Source organism: Catharus ustulatus, chromosome 5 (assembly GCF_009819885.2).
Source record: "Catharus ustulatus isolate bCatUst1 chromosome 5, bCatUst1.pri.v2, whole genome shotgun sequence".
NCBI classification, from domain to species: domain Eukaryota; kingdom Metazoa; phylum Chordata; class Aves; order Passeriformes; family Turdidae; genus Catharus; species Catharus ustulatus.
This window is the reverse complement of record NC_046225.1, coordinates 3,411,480-3,430,830: the sequence shown is the minus strand read 5'-3', so window position 1 is coordinate 3,430,830 and position 19,351 is coordinate 3,411,480. Positions and strand designations below refer to the sequence as shown.

At 40.7% G+C, this 19,351-nt stretch overlaps 1 protein-coding gene across 2 annotated transcripts in view; it reads left to right on the top strand.

Moving 5' to 3' along the window:
• The window catches only part of SEC24D (SEC24 homolog D, COPII coat complex component), a 44,498-nt gene that overhangs the window by 8,275 nt on the left and 16,872 nt on the right, over positions 1-19,351 (top strand). For both annotated transcript variants that reach the window (XM_033060726.2, XM_033060725.2), the window contains exons 2-8: positions 1,651-1,833; positions 2,705-2,831; positions 4,203-4,351; positions 5,683-5,964; positions 6,712-6,833; positions 9,140-9,251; positions 10,477-10,604. In XM_033060726.2, the coding sequence (XP_032916617.1) occupies positions 1,695-1,833; positions 2,705-2,831; positions 4,203-4,351; positions 5,683-5,964; positions 6,712-6,833; positions 9,140-9,251; positions 10,477-10,604 (1,059 nt within the window). In that variant the 5' untranslated portion in view covers positions 1,651-1,694. The remainder of the gene's footprint in view (positions 1-1,650; positions 1,834-2,704; positions 2,832-4,202; positions 4,352-5,682; positions 5,965-6,711; positions 6,834-9,139; positions 9,252-10,476; positions 10,605-19,351) is intronic.

Sequence of the window (19,351 nt, the reverse complement as noted above, 5' to 3'; positions counted from 1 at the left end):
GTCCCCTTGCAGTGACAGATGTGGCTCAGTTGGAGCAGTGCTCCTGCAGAAGGTGCAGTTTCCCTCTGGAGGTCCAGTGGTGATGTGGAGAAATCCGGTTTTCCTCTGGAGTCCAGTGGAGAAAGGGGCTCCCTTAGTGTCCCAAAACCTCTGTTTTATCTTGGTAAGAAATGTTGGGCTCTTCCCCCTGGCTGGAGCAACTCCCAATGGGATGCAGTAATTTTATCAGTCCCACAGTGGGACTCAATGGCCATGAGCAGACAATGACTGGCTGGAGGAAGGATGGGCTGTGAAAAGATAAAGAACAATGCCCTGCCTGGTTTCAATGGATGGCCCATGAGCAGAATATCTGCCATTGAGATAAGGATCACTGTCCCCACCCTCAACAGATGGTGATAGAACAGATACCTTTTATCACACTCTGTATTGTAACATGCGGCTTATAATCAGGTGCGGCTTATGTATGGACAAAAACCAAAAAGTTGCTGAAACCCAGAAGTGCGTCTTATAATCAGTGCGGCTTATAATCGTGAAATTACTGTATTTCAAAGGAACATTTAACACCTGAAATGCTAATTTATAAACTTCAATAACTTTTCAAATCTCTTGGGGGCAAGGGCACGATATCTGATAACTAATCTGGTGAAATACAATCATATTGCAATGCGGGATTCTTCAGATTTTCTGCTTCAAAAAATGATGGCATTTATGAGGACACTCTTTCCTGAAAGTTTTCTAAAATGTCACTCTGTCCTGTTGAACAAAATCTGACTACAAGAAAGAAATTACATATCTTGTAAATGCTCTCATCCTTAGAAAACTCATTCTGAATTGCTTTCTATCAGATGCTGGGGTTTGCTTGTTTCATTTATTTAACAACAACAAGATCAAGATGTGAACCTTAGGGGAGAAGATGCCTGATAACAGCAAGGACAACATGCAGTGCTGTTGAGGCCATAGTGCCTCAGCTCTCCCTTGTGGAATATCTTGTGCTCAGTTTTGGCACACTGTGCAGTTCTGGAGTGGAAAGGCTGCTCAGGCCTGTGCCAGTAATGCAGAGGACAATCAGAATTAGGAGCTCTCTCTATCCTGTACTGTATTCTCTCTTTCACCAGCACCAAAAGCAAGGAGTCTTCTGTCACTTGTGTGGAGTGGGGTTGATGTGGAAGGTTTGTAAAAGGTTTGGTGGAAAACTGGTGTCATATTCCACACCTCCTCTAAAAGAAGGTGAGCTAGCACAGGAGAGTGATTTGCTAGGGGGATTTTTCTCCTCTGGTCACTCTACCTTTCCTGCTTTTTCAGTGTGTTTTGTGTTCTCTGGGATGGCTGGTGTTTGGGGAGCAGGATTCACAGTGTGCTTTCCACGTGTAGTTGAAGTCAGGGCTCTCCCAGTAAAAAGAATAGTGTGAGACTTTCCTTTGAGAGTTCTCTCCATGGGCTTGGGAAAGGTGAATCCCATTTAAATGCAGCATGTGGCAGTGCTGAGGAAACTAAGCTATCAAGAAAAAAACCAATATGTGCCCCTGACTTCAGATCATCTTTTGCCTTCAAGTGTGTCTTTTATCTTTTTTGGGGAGGAATACAACTCACACTCTTTTAAAATGCACAGAGAGTAATGAATAGTAGCAGGTGTCATTTTCCTTTTTGCAGATTCCTGAAGAGGACACAATACTTGGAATGAGAAAATTGCCATCATGAGTCAACAAGGTTATGTTGCAGCTCCTCCATATTCCCAGTCACAGCCAGGAATAGGAGGCTTTGGGCCACCCAACTCTTCAGTTCATTATGGGCATTATGGGGATCCTAACTCCTCATATTCAGCACCTCAACCAGGTATTATTTTGTCTTAAAATTTGTTTTCAGAGTCTGGTTTTATATAGTGGTGTTTTCCATCTCTTTCTACCTTGTGTGAGTTTTACACTGCAGCAGGAAACAGAAAAAAACCAAAGTTTTACCCAGTTTCTCTAAAACTTCTTATTGAAGAATTCTAATTGTTACTCTAATCAAATGCTGAATATACTCAGAATTCTGATAGAAATGCTTCTAAGTAATTGACTTACTGAGCACTTGGGTAAAACACTAGTTTCCATACCAGATAATTTTTTTATGTTAGAGTAATTTAAAGAGAAGGTAGTTCAAGAAATACATTTGAATACTGTTCATTCAACACTGCTGTTTACATAAATCACAGTTTCTTCATGGTCCCTGTACTAGATCTGATTTAAGAACTGTTTTCAGCACAGGAAAGCAGGTTCTACATATGGAAGCTCTTTTTGCTTTAATGTTGAAAAGTTGTTTTAAGTTTTGCTTCTTATTTTGGTCTCTGAAATCCAAGGGACCTCTTGTTTCTACCTTGAAATGTGACTGGGTGACAGGGAATTACCACTGCCCCAAACTGGTAATTGCAGTGTCTGTTTGTTCATTGCATTTTCTTGCTGTCCCTCTTGGGTTCTTTGCTGGAAAGTTATGAACTGCTATTTATTTCTTTTTTATTCTCTTAGTTTTTCATATCTGCCTTTGTAACTGACCAGGAATCTGTGTTTTCCAACAGAATGACTGAGATTGGAGGGGATCTGTGGTCCAACCCCTCTGCTTAAGCAGGGTGACCCAAAGCTGTTACAGTTAATGCTAGAGCAGAGCTGCACACCTGCATTTCTTGTCCTTTCTTACAGGGTTTTACATTCAAGTGCTTAATCTTTTGCAGGTGTGTCAAAATCAGCTGTGCCTTTTGGATCTCCGGCTCCTGTTGGGCCTCCACCACCTGGTGCACAGCAACTCAGCCAGAGCAGTTTCCAGAATGGGTCTGGTACACCAGGACAGCAGCCACACAGGTGACTGGGAAGGATCAATACCTGACATCTGAGCTGTTTGACCTCTCTGTGAAGGAAACAGGAGTGAGAAGGGGAGAGAACAGGGACAGGTGAAAGCTGTAGAAAGAAATCTTTGAAAAAAGATTGTGTGAGGGGGATATAGCCAAGATTTATTACACAATGTTTGTGTTGCAGGTAAAGTGAGTCAATATGCAGCTCTTTTATTTAATTCTGTCAAATGTTAGTTATTTTCCACATCTCCCAGGAATGGCAAAATCAGTTTGTGTACCCATAGCTCCTTCAGTTTTAGTGAAATTGATACCATTTAGCAACATTCTTCTTGCAGTTGGTTGAAACCTTAATCTGCTTCTTAGTTTTTGTGTAGATATTTCATGTCAAAATAGGGAAACCTGTTTGTTATCACTGTGGGAAGGAGGATCCAAAAAGTTGTTCAGGATGATGTACTCATGGATAGGGAGAAGTGGTGGTTGTCCTGAAGATGAAAAAACAAGGTGAATAGAGTCAGGTTGACATGACCTAGCAAATTACTGATTCTCTTCTGTAGCTTCCAGTCATTTCCCTGACAGCTGCACATCTCCTGTTCTTCACCTGATCTTGATTTTTTTTTTCCAAAATTGCTCAGAGCTGCTGTTCTAGGCCAGGAAGTATCCAGATAAAAATTTCAAGTTAAGTGAATTCTACTTCTCCTGAAATAGCTGAGCCCATCCTCAGTTTTACAAGATGTCACAGGAAAATTCTTTTTCATTGTCCCTGGGACTTAGCCTGAGATCTTGTTTTACCAGAGTAAGATAGTCTGGTAGAAAATACCTTTGTAAGCCATGTGTGTGTTACTGCTTTCTTTTCTTTAGCTGTTTTTCTTGCATTCCTGTTTTCCATGTCTGATAATCATGATGTTTTTCGCCACCCACATCATCTTTTTTCCTGTACTGCAGAGAACTCCTCAACAGTTTCTCACTTCATTTTCTTCTCTTCACAGATTTTTCTCCTAATCTTCTTCACCCATCCCTGGTAGGGAATCTTCCTTTATAAGCTTGGAAAGGGGATGGAGTGCTGTGAAATGTTCAGAAGCTTGTGTTCCTTAATCTTCAGGCTTGCAGTTATTACTGCTCTCACTTTGCCATGGCATACTCACTTTGCTTCGTTTCTAACAAGTGTGCAAACAAACATGGACTGGCTGTTTTATTAAACAAGTGTGCAGTCTCTCTGTCCTTTGTGTATTTTAACACAAGTGTACATTTTCTGAGCAGAATCCTTCAGGATTTTGTCCTAATTACTTGTTTCAGCACCACCCTGAGGAGGTGTGAGATCTTTGAGAGTTAGGATTGTTTGATGTAATTTTTTTTGCATAACTGCACTGTTTTTTTCCTTTAGGTTTCAAGGCCCTCCACCTCCAAGTAACACAGGACCTTCCTATCCTCCCTACAGTCTTCAGTCCCAAGCAGCCTTTCCAAATGCTGCACCTGCTTCCTCTGCAGCACAACTTGCTGACCAGCTCAACAGCATGCAGATAAATAGCTATGGTAATGGGGTTTGTCTGATTGACTTTTTCTCAGTTAAAGCATTAGGACTATGTAATTAGAGACTTACTGAACTTCTGTATAAACAGAAAATGGGACCTTTGACCACCATCATTGGCTTAAGTTGTTAGAATTTTTTTATCTTGTACAGTTCCTTAAATCAGTAGTATTGAGTTAAATCTGAGTTGATGTTTGACAAAGCTTCCATAAAATTCGGGTATACCATCAGTCATTTCTCAGATTACTTGGTGAACATGTCAGTAATGGCCAAGGCATGAGCAATAAGATGGACACAGGGTTTCATTTTTCTCAGCTTTTTACTGTTTCTCTTGTTACAAGACTATTTTATTTTTTTTGTCTAAACATTTTTGGGTTTTAATCTAAATTTAGCTGTGCTTATTTTGATGTTATACTATCTCCAACATAGGCCATAAAGATGTGATTTTGTGATGCTTCCATGCAAATTACTTCTAACCACAAAAGCTGATATGCATTTAAATGATACAAAATATATAAACAAATTTAAAACAATTATGAAAAATACAATGTTCTCATTATGTGCTGGGAGGCTTGTACTTTGCATGTAAAGGCTTTTTTCAGTTAGCACATGTGACAGAAGATGTTTTTCAGTATTTGTATATGAACACATTGCTTCCTTATCTTCAAACCAAATATTGGTTATTCTTGTAGCTCTCTTTAAAATTAATTTGTCTTGGGGGAAAATCTAACAAACAAATATAAGTTTTGTAAAGTAACAAGTGTTTACAGATTGCAAGTCAAAAAACCTCTATTTCCGGGGTCCTCTTAGTTCTAATTGGAATCTGGATCTTATAAACAGCAAACAATTCCTTGCCAGTGTGTACAGAATAATTCCCACATGTTTCATCTTTTAGTATCAAGTGGATTTATTTTCCATCAAACCTGTAATGGTGGAATACAAATAACAGACTAACAAAAACATGCCACATAAGAGAAATTGATTATTGAGTGAAAAACATGTTCTGAAATGAAGTAGTATTTGGGAAGCAGAGTGATCTATGTGTGTTCTAGTGAAGAACTGTCCAACTCTGGCTTCTCTCCCTCTTTGCTCATCTACCCCAGTTGCAGGGTTTTACTGCAGATAGAGCCAAAAGAAATAAAATTACTGAATCAGCTGAGACTTAAACATGATGTGTCATGTGAACAGACACATGGAATCCCATAAGGCAGTGCTGTCAGTGTGGGATCCAGTATTGCCTGTGTGTTATAGAAATGTCTTGGGCAGAGCCAGAGCACTTTGACACAGGTTTGGTAGGTTATCATTTCTCACTCACCTGACATCGCTTCTCGCTCAGGTCCTGGCGCTGCTCCGAGCTCTCCCGGCCATCCCGCGGCTTTCCAGGGCCCGCGGCTGCTGCCCCCAGCCCAGCAGCAGATGGGTTTGCCTCCTGCACCACAGCTGCCTCCTGCACCACAGCTGCCTCCTCCACCAGCAAACAGTGTTAATGGCCTTTGTGCTCAGCCTGCATTGCCTCCTATGGCCAGGCAGGGTGGAATGCCTGCACCTGTCCCTCCAAATCCTAACCTGCAGCACCTTCCAGGACAGCCTCCAGGGCCTGGATATCATCCTCAGCAAGGTAGGGAAGGATGTTTGTTATCTGATGGGAAACAAAGTGTGCAGGCACAATCACTGCTGGAGCTGTGTCCATTCATGGCTGAATTCTTCAGCTGGCTGGGAAAAATGAAATATGAATTCCATTTCTGTAAGAGGGAAAGATGTGCATTGTCAGTCAGTACACTTGAGACAGGCTCTGCTTTTGCTCACAAGTTTAGCACTCTGTTGAGACTGTAACAAGGAAAAGGAGATTAATTTGGATCAGAAACAGAATTAGTGGTAATTGGTGAAGGCACAACATACTATGGGGCAGTTTTTCTTACACTCTGTAAAGGTATAGGCTGCATTCTGTCTTGTACTGCTGTCATAAGCAGCTTTAAAAAATGCTTTCCTACAGCAATAATGGATTGTAACTGAATGCAAAAAGCCAGCTAATGATATCAGTTTGCATTGACTGATGTTAGGGGAGAGGTTCTCACTGAGGTAATGGCCTGGCATGAGTAGCTGTGGTTATCTCTACTAACTGTCCTACTTGACATCAACCTGAAAACTTTGGAGCCAAAGTTGTCACATCTGGTGTTGTTCTTTTTAAAAACACAAACTAAAGCCAAACAGCCTCAGAAATCCATTTCTTTTAGTTGCTGGAAACAGAGGGGAAGGAGAAGTTGCACTTAGCTGAGTAAGAATTAATTGCATGGCAGAAGTTGATGGTAAGCATTGATAATGGAACTTAAATATTTTAAATAAGCTGTTATTTGTAACTCTGCAGCAAACTATGGTCCTCAGATGGCAGCATCTCAGCTGTCCTATCCTGGTGCTTTTCCTGGTGGCCCAGCTCAGCTCTCAGGCCCACCACAGAAGAAGCTTGATCCTGACTCTATTCCAAGCCCAGTAAGTAACATGGCTCTAATTTTTTATAAATGTAACTTCCTGCTGCATTTGAGATCAAGGATTGACAATGTGTTCGTTGTAGCTGGTGAGGTTTTTCATAACATACATGGGTACTTGGATTGGTTTTCAACATATGTTCTAATTCTTGCAGTTCCTAATTAATGCAGTTTTGTACTCTGTGCTGTCAGTTTTGGATCAATTAGTGCATGAAATTAGTTTGAGTACTGAAGATGATTTATAACTTTATCTAACATGGGACACTCATACATGAGCGTGTCCCAAGTACTTTTTAGGAAATACTTCACTAGGAATTCTTAACAGGATTGTTAATGAGACAGTGACCAGTACAGAAGAACTACTTGTTTTCACTGCAGCTTATCACCTTTCCTTTTCACCTGATGGGACAATGTCTCTCCTTAGGATGGTGCTAGAAAAAACAAGGTTGTGGTTGCATCTATCTTTCTGAAATAAAGGAGTCTAATTGGTATGCAAAGAAAGGGCTGGTCAGGCACAGGCAGCATTTAACTTCTTAACTGGAAACAGCTGATGGAAATAAAAAGCAATAGTGTGCTAAACTAATGGAGAAAATGTTCTGGTGGCCACACTTAGAGTGGTTCTGACAATCATCTGGGCAGGTCAAAAGGTTCTCAGTCAGAATTCTTGAAGCAGCTTCAACCTAGAACTTTCTACACCAACACACAGCAAGCTAGTCTGGGTGAAGGAATCTTACACTTCTTGCTGAGGCAGGTTTGCTGTGCAGGAAAAACATTTTTGCTAAAGCCTCTCACTGTCTAGTATGAAACTGTTTTGCTTCTTTAAATTAGGGTATTCTTTTGTCCCCCCATAACTTTGGAAAAACACTTGCTGATAATCCCTTAGGGGTTAATGTAACAACTGCAATTACCTCGTTAAAGGCAATTTTTAACTGGAAAGTGTTGTGTAAAAAACCCCCCAAATCAAGTGTCTGTATAAATAACAAATGCCCTTAAGTCAATCATTCCTAGTGTTTCAGTGCAATGCTTTTTACATTAGAGGGATAAAATGATCTTGTCTAATTTAAAAAGAACGGCAGGGAGAGAAGGAGGTCTGGCATGGAAACATGGGCTGATGTCTTGTTTCAATTATGCACACAGCATAAACAGCCATGACTACAGCAGCCACGTTAAAATAGGTTAAAAGGTTTGTTTAAGCCTTACAGAGAGGATCAGAATGAATGTTTAAATGAAACATGATCTGGGTCAATGTCTGTGAAGGACAAAAAGCTAATTCAGAATGAGGAATAAGTATGACCATGTGTATTTCTGTTGTTATATTTACATTGTATAATTATAGTAGTGTTGCCAGATAAATTTACTTCTTATCTGTAGCCATTGCTGATTTATATTTCTCTTACATATGTTAGAGGTTGATTTGTACCCTGACAACATCTATGAAAACTTGCATCTGGACTTTGTCAACAATTATTTTCAAGAACAATGATATATTTAAGTCAGTTAGCTGCAGGATCTTGTGGCACATTGATCCTTTGCAGAGCTAACTTCAGAGTGCTTTGCTTCCTTCAGCCAGTGGACCTTTTAAGAGCAAAATGTTTTTCCTTCTAGTGCAAGAGTTAGCTATAAGTATACAAGCCAAGGAGGCAGGGAAAAGTAATCAAGCAGAAGATCTAACAGGCTCTCTGAGGAATGTCTTATATATTTAAATTGCAGTACAAAAAGTTATAGGGCCCAGACTGTTTTCAGTATATTAGGAAATACCTCTTGGACATTGATCAGTAGGCTCCATGCAACTAATTTGGTTTTTCTTCTCTGTTTGCTTTCCAACAGAGGCTTCTGAAGTTCCCTAGCTATTATTAGAAGTTCATGTGCAGTGTAAAGACACAATTCCAGGAGGTATCAGCAACAGTGGCAAAGCCAGTTTCAGAAATTCCCTGTCTCATTCCTCTTGCCTCCCACTGCTGTTTGGCTGCACTCTAAACCAGGTTGCTGAGGGAAGAGGAGGAATGATAGTATCAGTGATTCAGTTTCTGGTGTGGAACAAAATACAGCTTTATATAACTTTGGTTTTGTCCTGAAAAGTGTCAAACTTGAACCTGAATGAGGGATTGTGCAGAAGTAACAGGGAGCAGTGTATGGGAAAGGAATTTGGGTAGCAAAGACAGCTGCATGAACATTTCATGGCATTATATTGTGAATTGTTATAAATTAGGCTTCAACCAGAGTCTTATTTAGTGCAGATCTTAGCCTGTTCATGAGTAGCTGAATGCATTACTTACCTTCCTCATATTCTTCTTGCTTCTTATTCATCAGATTCAAGTAATTGAAAATGATAAGGCAGCCAAGGGAGGGCAGGTCTATGCCACAAACACAAGAGGACAGGTTCCTCCCCTCGTCACCACCAACTGCGTGATCCAGGACCAGGGTAAGTGCCCTTGTTACTGCTTTGGGGGTCTTTGTAGAGAAAATCTAATATAATTAAATAAAGCAAAGGCTGATTCTCAAATTTCTCATCTGAAAATGATGGTATTTGCTCCAAATTGGACAGGAAATTGCAGACTTCTTTGAACAGGAAAAAACGGGAAAAGGAGGGAAGTGGGAGTTGAATTCTTACTCCTTGGCTTAACACCTTCTCTACTCTTCATGGCCTTTCAAAAAATGTGGATAGTTGAGACAACTTTCCTTTTTAATTTAAAATTTTTGAAGGTGTTACATTTCAAGTTGAAATTTTTTTTTTTATTATTCTGGAAATTTATAAGGTGGACACTAGAAGAAGCAGTAAGACACTAGCACTGTTTGTTACCTTAGGAACAAGACAGGAATTTCTGTTCAAGTGATAGGGGCGGTGTACAAGCTGTCTAGTAGAAAAATTTATCTGCCTTTGCTTCTGCCTGGAGCCTGGAAGTACAATCTTCCACATGCTGCTCTTGACAGCAGGCTCAGTATTTTAATACAGGTTAAACTGATGGTGTTGTTCAGCCCAGCAGTAATTTATCAATGCTGAGATAAGCTGTGTGAAATGCACAAACACACCAAGATTTTTTGGCATTATCTAAGAACGGGATAAATCCGTTCTGATGATCCAAGAAATTCCTTTCAAGAAACTGAGCAGAGCTGCAGTTTGTTGGTTACAAAAGGAGCATCAGGAAGCAACAGACAGCACTTTCTCTGTGAGACCTGAGCTGAGTGTCCTCTTGGAAGTGTGGTGGTGACTTCTGCACCCTGTATTTTGCAGTGTAGGTTTTCAGAATCAGAGGTAGCTCACTAGATGAGTCTTAAAGTAGATCAGTCTGCCTCATTCCTTTTTGTAGTGTTGACATGTCTACTGGGATATCATCCATATTTTCTTCTAAGATCCTAGATATGGGATGTTTCAAAGTAATCTCTACTGATCTTCTTATTGCAAGTAATTGTTGGTTTATTCTTGTTGTGTTTCAATCTCTGCTTTAAACTCAGGAAGAAAAAATTTAACCAGAGGGAGGGGCCGTGGGCTGGGATATAAAGAGGAAAGATGGGCAGGAGCCTGCATGGGAGGGAGAACAAGCATGTATTTAATGTAGCACATGCACTTGCTGCTCTGTGCTGTTGGTTTTTCCCTGTGCTGGGCAGGTTCCCCCTCGCAGCCCTCACTGTGCTCTGTTGTTGTGCAGGCCACGCCAGCCCCCGTTACATCCGCTGTACCACCTACTGCTTCCCGGTGAGCTCCGACATGGCCAAGCAGGCCCGCATCCCCCTGGCTGCTGTCATCCAGCCCTTTGCTGCTGTGCCACCAAACGAGGTAGGGCACACTGAGTGTCCCCAAATTACTGCAGACCTGTTCTTCTGTGCTTGGCTTGGTGGGGAGGGTGTTTTGTCTCAGATTCTGAATTGGTACGACCGTAAAGAAGTGGCAGTGAATTGAGTCCTGGTGTAACTTCAAAGGACAGAAGTTTTCATTTGGAAAGGGTACAGGAGTGATGACTCCTCTGGATTCTGTGTTTCCCCAACTCCCTCTAGTTCATGCCAGCTCTGTCAGTTGTTTCTCTGCTGGAACTCCATAGTTGTAGGCAAAGGTATGACCATAAAGTGAATTTTAAGATGTGGAGAGTTAGATTTGAAGAAGGATATTTTTCCATTGACATCTTTACAAAATAATTTAATTCCACAACAGACCAAAAAGATAATTGGGCTTTCTACTTGAATGAGCTGACCCAGAGAAAGAAGACAAACGTAACCAACCATTTTTAGCACTCATTGGGAGGCACTAACCTTTTCTCACATAACAATCTCTGATGACCCTCCACATTCACAACCTATCCCTACTTCTGCAAATCTTTTCTGCAGTATTCTCTGGTCTTAAAACAATTACCCAGGTTTCCTGGCACCCCCAGAGGATTCTGTCCATTTTTCAAGTGCATTTAGCTATATCATCTGTGGGATTATCTTGCTTGGTCTTCATGTGCTGTGTCCTCCATTGCTTCTAAATTCTTCAGCTTCTAAATCCTGCGAGGTCTGCAGAATGCATTTCCTTTTCATGTCCTGCATTGATTTACTCCAGAGTGCTGTGTCATGGGAAAAAAACAGGGATTTCATCAAAGTTGTAGTATGTGATTGTGTCTTCAAAAACTCCTCGTAAACTGCCTGCACAGGAAAGCCTAATTAAAATTGCTAAGACATTCAGTGCTTGGTTTTGCAGTCTGATTTTTCTTTAACTTTGTTTTATTGCTTATAAATTCTTAGTAGTTTTTTTTTTTTTAATATATGTTGGAAAAAAGCAGATGTTGCTCTTTATCAGGATGGACAACTTCCAATCCAGCAGACCTCTTAGTTTGAATTGAGAGTATTATTTTAGCAGGGTAGATTGTAGTTATCTTCTCTGTGGTCCACAGGGATATAGGATGTATTTCTGATGGCTCTCACCATTTGTCTGCTAGACAGCAACTTCAGCTTTCATTCCAGTTCTTGAGGGAAATGTGCACACTTGGCTTGTTGCCCCCCACTGCATTTTCTCCTTGATGAAACTCCTGCTGTTTCTTTTCCACCCCTTCACTTTATCAGCCAACCTTTGCTCTTTACCACCCTTGATCCCAGTGCCCAGGTGGCATTTACAAAATCCTCTTTGATGTTGGCTCTTCATTTGTGCGTCTTGCACCCAGAGTCTGCCTCCAGTCCTTCATGTTTCCCACACATGGCTTCCTTGTCTCCTGCATTGTGTTTGGACAGGTTGATCAACGAGTTGCTAAAATCCAAATCTCTTCTGCATACATAAATTTGCAGTATGTCCAAACATTTGAGCTCAGCCAAGTTCAGGGGGGTTTTCCTGGGGTTGGCAAGAAGATGGTGCTCGGTGACCCACCCGTTGTGAAGTGTTAGTGCTCTCGAGCTGTTGGAAAGGTCAGTGGGGCTCATTAATCTGTGAAGAGCAGTGTGTTTTTTACTAACCTCTCTTTTGGAGGAGCCTGAAAATTGTCTCTCAAAGTTGGCAAAAGCCCAGTGTGGAAAATTTTAGTCAGAACAATTACAGCTTGGTAAAATTGTAAGGACTAAGGAGATAGTGTTAGAGTGGGAAGAGATGGGCAGTTTTGCTGAGGCAGTTTTTCCATGGCTTGCCTGTGCCCTTTGTCTTCACTGCTGCTGCCAAAATAAGATCTTACTGTTAAGATATCCTAATAAAAATGGCCTTACATATGGGATTTATAACTACTTTAATTTTGAAAAGCCACTTAATTTGAAAGAACTGGGCTTTTTATAGGGGTAAAATACATTCAGAGGCTTATTCGTGTTTCTGAACTTCCTAGTAAGGTATGTTCTGCCTGAAACTGGTGACTGCAAGGCACACCAAGTTCTTTGTTTCAGAATATCCACCCTGTTTTGGAGAGAGTACCTTTTAATGGTGTCTACAGGTGATGTTCATCACGTGCTATTGGGTTACAAGGTGAAAATCTGTCTCAATTTCTTTATTTCTTGATAAACAGCATGTTGTACACAATAACTGCGGCAAAAATTTTGTTAAGAAACAAGAGAAATAGCTAAATCTTCTGGCAGTGGCAGAATTAGGGATGTGTATGAAAGGGAGAGCCCAGTTGTACAGACCTTACTCTCTTAATTGAACACTGTCATCCTTGGAGTGGATGACTTGTAAATGTAATAGCATTTTTTTTTAGAAAATAAACTGTCAATTGCCTTCATGGAGACAGTAACTCAACTGGAAATTGAGTTTTGGGGATTTGCTTCCTTTGACTAAGGATACAAGAGGAGATGGAGGTAAAAGATCCTGGGAGCTTTCAACTAAAAGGTTGAAATCTGGTGACTTGGCAGTATTCTCACACTTGCAGTTGGAGAGTTTTTCGAAGGGGAAAAGGTAATTTGGGATTTCAGAAAGTCTGAAATGCCAATTTAAGTTCATTAGTCACTGTGGGTTCTTTGTGGCCAAGTGGAATCTCTGCACAGAGGGACTGATGTCCTGCCTCCAAAACTGAAGTGGGAATTTTAACATACAAAGTAATTTATTTTTTTTTCATGCCTTCCCTCCTCTGCCAGTGTCTTAAAAGCACTAAAAAGTTCACAATCTTATCTTTCCAAGTACATATTTATTATTTCTCAAAAATAACAGTTCATTCTCACTCTCCTGATTTGGATGATCTATGGAAAGTATTTGTTTGTTATAGATTGAGAGCAGAGTAAGTATCACTGTTTGACAGAACTTTTTTTTAGTCCACCAGTGCTTTAGCAACAGTCTATAAAAATAAACCAGCTCTCACAGTTATCATCCTAGACCAAGCCCTACATGAATTTGTTTTGGAGATGGATGAATGTTTCCAGAGCCTGAATAAACCATGGGATCTTGATTTAGCATTAATACTACTTGCTATCAAAAGTTAGTTAGAAGAGTATTTCATGTTGTAAAATCCAATATAAACAATTCCAAATAATTATCTCTAGCTTTAGATATTTAAATATCTAAATTACTGTCCTCTGTGCTCCTTAGTAGTTTTGTGTCATTGTTCTCTGCCTTATTCTTTCCCCTTTTTTAAATTTATTGGCTTTTAGAAATATTTATTGCCGGGAATCTAATACTTCACTTTGGTTTTCTCCTCAGTTAATTAACTAGTTAAGAGAATGGGATTACATCTCAGAAATGCTGGTTCATGATCTAAAAACCATTTTACCTTTGCAGAATAGTGAAATTTGATGAGGCTGAGCTGTTTGGAAAGCTGTGATTTTTCCAGGGATAATAGTATGAATTTGTAGATGGAGCTGTAAGGTTGGCAGCAGCTAAAAATCAGGGGAGGTGGATAACTGAAAAGGTGATCCAATGTTATCAGTGTAGTTTTTGTTTTAGGAGAGTCCTCATGCTCCTCCCATATTGTGTGGGATTCATGGGCTCCAGGTTGTGTTGTCCCTGAGTTTACAGCTGAGCAGGGCAGGCAGGCTGTGGCTGAGGTTTGGATGGACACACACATCCATCAGCAGTTATGTGCTTGTGCAGAAATTGGGTTTGAGGAGAGCGAGGAATGCTTACTCTGCAAGATGGAATTATTCCATCTGAACATCCTGCTGAGGGCTCCTTTGTATTAGGAATGTGTTAATAAGCTGGCTCTGAAGAACCATCTGCAAAAAGCCATCATTTGGGATTTTTGTTGCATTTTGAGGTTACACATTTTATTTATCCATGCATAGTATGCAATGTTGTATTTTGGATGCCACCATGTAAAGTGTGTTATTACATGGAAATTGTGTGCTTGTTTAGTAGAGGCACAGATCATCTCAGCAGAGCAGGTCTGTGCCTTGACAGGACTTCTTTCCTCATGTCATGGTTTAACCCCAGGCAACTGCTCACCCACTGCCCCAACAGTGGGATTGGGGAGAGAATGGGAAGGGTAAAAGCTGGAAAACTCCTGCCTTGAGACAAAGGGAAAGCAAAATCCAAGCACACCAGCAAAGCAAAACAAGGAATTAGTTCACACCTCCCATGGGCAGCCTGGTGTTCAGCTATCCCCAGGAGAGCAGGACCCCATCACAGTAGTGGTGCCTTGGGAAGACAAACATCATCATTCCAAGTGTCCCCATGTACTGAGCATGAGGCACAGGTCTGGAATATCCCTGTGGTCAGTTGGGGTCAGCTCTCCTGGCTGTGTCTCCTCAGTGTCCTCACAGCATGGCAATGTGGAAAGCAGGAAAGGCCTTGGCCCTGGGTGAGCTCTGCTCAGCAAGAGCAGAAACATCTCTCTGTTATCATCCTTGTGTTCATCATATATCCAAAACACAGCCCAGCTGTATCTCAGCCCAAAGCAGCACACTGCCCTATCTCAGTTCCACACAGCTGTGCTGCTAAGAGAGGAGGAAGATTGTGAGTCTCATACAAATATTATTAAAGTTTGAAAATTCTGGAGTTTGCTTGAGGCATCCCAGCTATCGTAGTAGCAAAAGTGTTCATGGAAGAGAGGCTCAGAGTGGGAACATTCTGACCTGATGTGATATTTGTGAAGTAACAGTTAGTTTTGCTATTGACCTTCAAAACCACCATCCTAGAAAGGACATGACTTTTCTATCAAGGGTATCAAACTCATCCCAAATGTCCTTGCAGAGGTGAAGCTGTTCAGTGCTGCTTTTTGTTCACATAGCAAAAATTCTCCTTGTAGTTTCTAAGTTCTCCTGTGGCAATTGGCTAGCTCTAGTTGGCTTGGGAATACAACATGATGCTATAACTATGCCAAGTTCTTACTGATTTCAGTGGAAATAAATTAAATAGCCTTAGAGGTTATTCACATAATAAATACTGTCCAGGAAAGAAAAATATGCATAACTATTTTTTCCATCTTTAATTAAAATACTCCTAAAAATTTCTATGTTTTTTTCTCTAATTAATGTCTTTTTCTTTAGTATATTTGGCTGTGCAAAAGTAGGAACCAGACAGTTTCTGTTGTGAAAGTTCTCAGGAATGCAAACATGAGTAGTTTAAAAAGTCAAAGTAATGCCTTCTAACAGAAGAGAAACAGCTCTGGTTTTGAGAAGGAAGGAAATCTTCCACTCATTGGATTTTCATGTGTGATCTCAGGTCAGCAGTTGCTTTTCTCCCATATGCTGATAAAATACATTATGTATATGGACACCTGTTCACCTGTATGTGTGTGTGTATTAAAAGGTAAAATTCCCAAAATCTAGTTTGTCCCTAAAGCTGCTGAGAGCACAGCAGGTCAGAATGGATCTGAAATCCAATGTGGGGGTTTGGTTTTGTTGTTGCTGTGAAGATGTGATAACAATGATGATGTTCTGGTACAGCATTTCATCTAGGAGAGTGTTGCTTCAGAGGTCACTATAGCACAATCAGATTTATGTATGAAGTGAAATAATTGTTCTCTAAACCTAGAGCTGCATGTTCCATGAGCACTGTTTGGAGTGCTGCTTTATTGCCTGTCCTAAGAATATAGAAATGCTCACAGCTTTGTTTGCATTAAATGGTCTTGGACTTTTTAAAACAGAATTGATGTGCCAAGTAACCCATTATCTTTGTATTTTACAGGCTGTGCCTGTGTTTTAAACTGTGGTGTTTGGTTTATCTTAAAAAAATTAGGAGAGGATAAACTTACCTTGGTAAATTAAACAGCACCATACAGTAAGAGACTGGGCCTGTCCAGAAATCAGAATTTCATGCCCAAATTCAGTCTAACATTTTGAAGATCCTCTAGAACTCTCTCAAATCAGTGATTTGCAGAAAAACAGAAATCATACCTGACTGAGGTGTCTTTAAGTTTTTGTAAAATAAACCAGAGGTCGTATAACTTAAAATTCAATTTTAATTTTAATGTGAAAATCTGATGCCTTGTAATTACTGCTTACCATTTCTGTAGAGAAGTTTTTTGAACCTTACTTGTCTTGCTTGTCAATGGTTTTACAGCTAGTGTAACTATCTTGCCGAGAGTCTCAGAGCAGGACTGCAGTGCTGGACCACCTGTGGTACTGATGAGGTGGGAAGTGGAGCTGTGGATTGGTCCTGCCCTGAACCTCAGCCCTGGCTTGTGATTTAACACGTGCTTATCACCCTGGGGGTGCTAACAGCAATAACAGCGCTGTCCTAGGGCAGTTTGTCTGGCTTTGTCCTTCCCTTGGGTTTGTGCCTGTGCAGCTGGGGGGGCACTGTGCTGAGACCTCATGGGTTTCAAGTGCTAACACTGTGCAAGTGTGTCGTGCAGCACCGTTTCTTGATTAGCCAATCTCACACTCGTGCTTCTATCATCGGTTAATCCTGGCTGCTGGCCTTGCCTCCAGATGCAGCCTGTCCCTGCCTCCAGAGAGCAGTCAGCACTGCAGAGCACTGCCCTGCTAAAGCTTGGGTCTCCCTGGGATCATGGCCAGCACAACTTGGGGTGCATCTCTTGAGCGTGGATAATTTCCTTTCTTTTTCTCCTCTCCTTCTCTCACCTGCATGATACACAAGCTCTAAAGAAGTAAGCTAACTAAAATTGGTATTTTTCTATATCAACATTTTCTTGTTATTACATGCATTTTTACCCCCATCCTCAGACTTTTACAAATCCTGATGTTGAACAGAGTGCAGTCTTTATTTACACTTTTCAGACTGCCAACTCTCAGTTAATTCCAATATTCCACTTAAAAAGGGAATGCTGAGTAAGGATTTCAGGAATAGCCTGAGGTATGGTACACAGAAACTGATAAATAGTTTCCTGGGTTTTTTTGCTACACACTGGATCATATCCCACGTGCAGTGTCCACTTGAAATTCAGCTACCATGCCATGGTGTGTTTTACAGTGCTGTGTATGCAGAGGAATGTGCAGCCTGGGCCTGGAGGGGCTTTGAACAGGGAGGTTTGAAGATGCTTTTGGCATTTTTATGTGGTCTGTGAAAACCAGGCTAGAGCCTGCATCATGTGGGTGATGCTTTAGCCTTGCAAGCAAACAAGGAAATCAATGGCAAAGAAAGCTGGTACAGAAAATAGTTGAACCTGCTGTGAACCTTGCAGAGGAGATAGTCCAAATTGGCCTGAGTCACCAGCTGAGGAGGCTGAGCATGTTCAACATCTGAAAACCAAGAACAGGCAAAGTAACTCCTGCCTTCAGAGGGAATGGCTTCTGATAAAAGACAGTGGGAACATCACAAAGGGAAATGCTTTCTTGACGTTTTAATGTGACTCAGTAAAGCAACTCAAAACCAAGGGATTATTTGTAGACTGGTTAATCTTTCTCAAAAGCAATCTATGATGATACAAAAAAAGAAAACAAACCCCTTCAACAGTGCTAGGAAACAGAGACACTTTGGTTCATGACCTAGTTTTTTTTCCAAAAACATCAGTGTTATATTTCAGAATTCTCTTTGATGATCCAGTGGAGTTTTTTGTCATCTTTTCACTGTACTAATTAAACACAACATTTTCCTGGGGCAGCAGTGCCACACTTGGACAAAACCTTCTCCTTGGTTCATTAGAAAGTTATGTTTTACAGTGCATTTTGAAATTTTCATAGGAATATTTTAGTGCTTACACTGTAAGGGTGTGATGGAGACACTGCTCTGCTCCTTTTCTTCAGTATCTGTGTGTGCTCTCTTGTTCTCCAGAGGATCTCTCACCTAGGATTCTTCTCTTTACAATGCTTTCCCAGAGATGCTATGATGATCTGGAGCTTTAGCACAGTCCTTACTCCTCCACTCACAATTTGCAGCTGTGATCCAGGTCCTGCAATATGAACATGGTGATAGTTTGCAGGCATCACCCTCAGGAGCATGTCACAACTTCATTTTTATAGCAAGCAATAGAAATTCAGCTTTCTCAGACTTTAAAGTGCAGGTTACAGTCCCTTTGGAAATTTATATGGATGTGTTTTATCTTGGAGCTGTGCCACCAATGTCTGTCTGTTGCTTTGTGATATTTTTCTGACTCGTGAGAGATGATCTTGCTGAAATATTTCCAAAATAAAACTCCTCTTATTGCAGCTGTATTTGGGGTTAAGTTATGGTTTATCAGATCAACTCTCAGGGCTTGCACTTGAGTGGGCCTCAAGGCTCCAGAGAAATCAAAGTTTGTGCAGGTCCCTTGCAGCTTTTTCCATCTCCTGCCCAATCCTCTTTTGTTTTAACCTAAAATTACAATGTTGTGCCTCCCAGCAAAACTGATTCTTACTGAGACAAGAGAGAAAGAAAATACTGATGCTTGATAGGTGGAAAGGCAAAAGAAACAGGAATATTGTATTTATTTAAAAACAAAGCAAAACATTCCAAAATTTATAAAACTCTTTTTACATTTTACCCCATTCCCCTGCTGCTATGAGTGTTTGCCACTGATTTCAATGGCAACATCAAGAGTCTCTCTGCTTTTTCTTCTGGTGTACAGTGACATCTACAGAGAGTGGAGCACATCAATTCCCTTTCACTATCACTTTTTTTTTTAAACTGTTCTGCTTTTATGTGTCCTTAATTTAAACTCAAGACTTCTTGCATGCACAGTATTAGTTACCTTTGTACATTCCTACAGAAATCTACTTTTTTTTAGAAGTGATTTTACCCTGACAGAAATTACTTTGATGTTTGGTTGT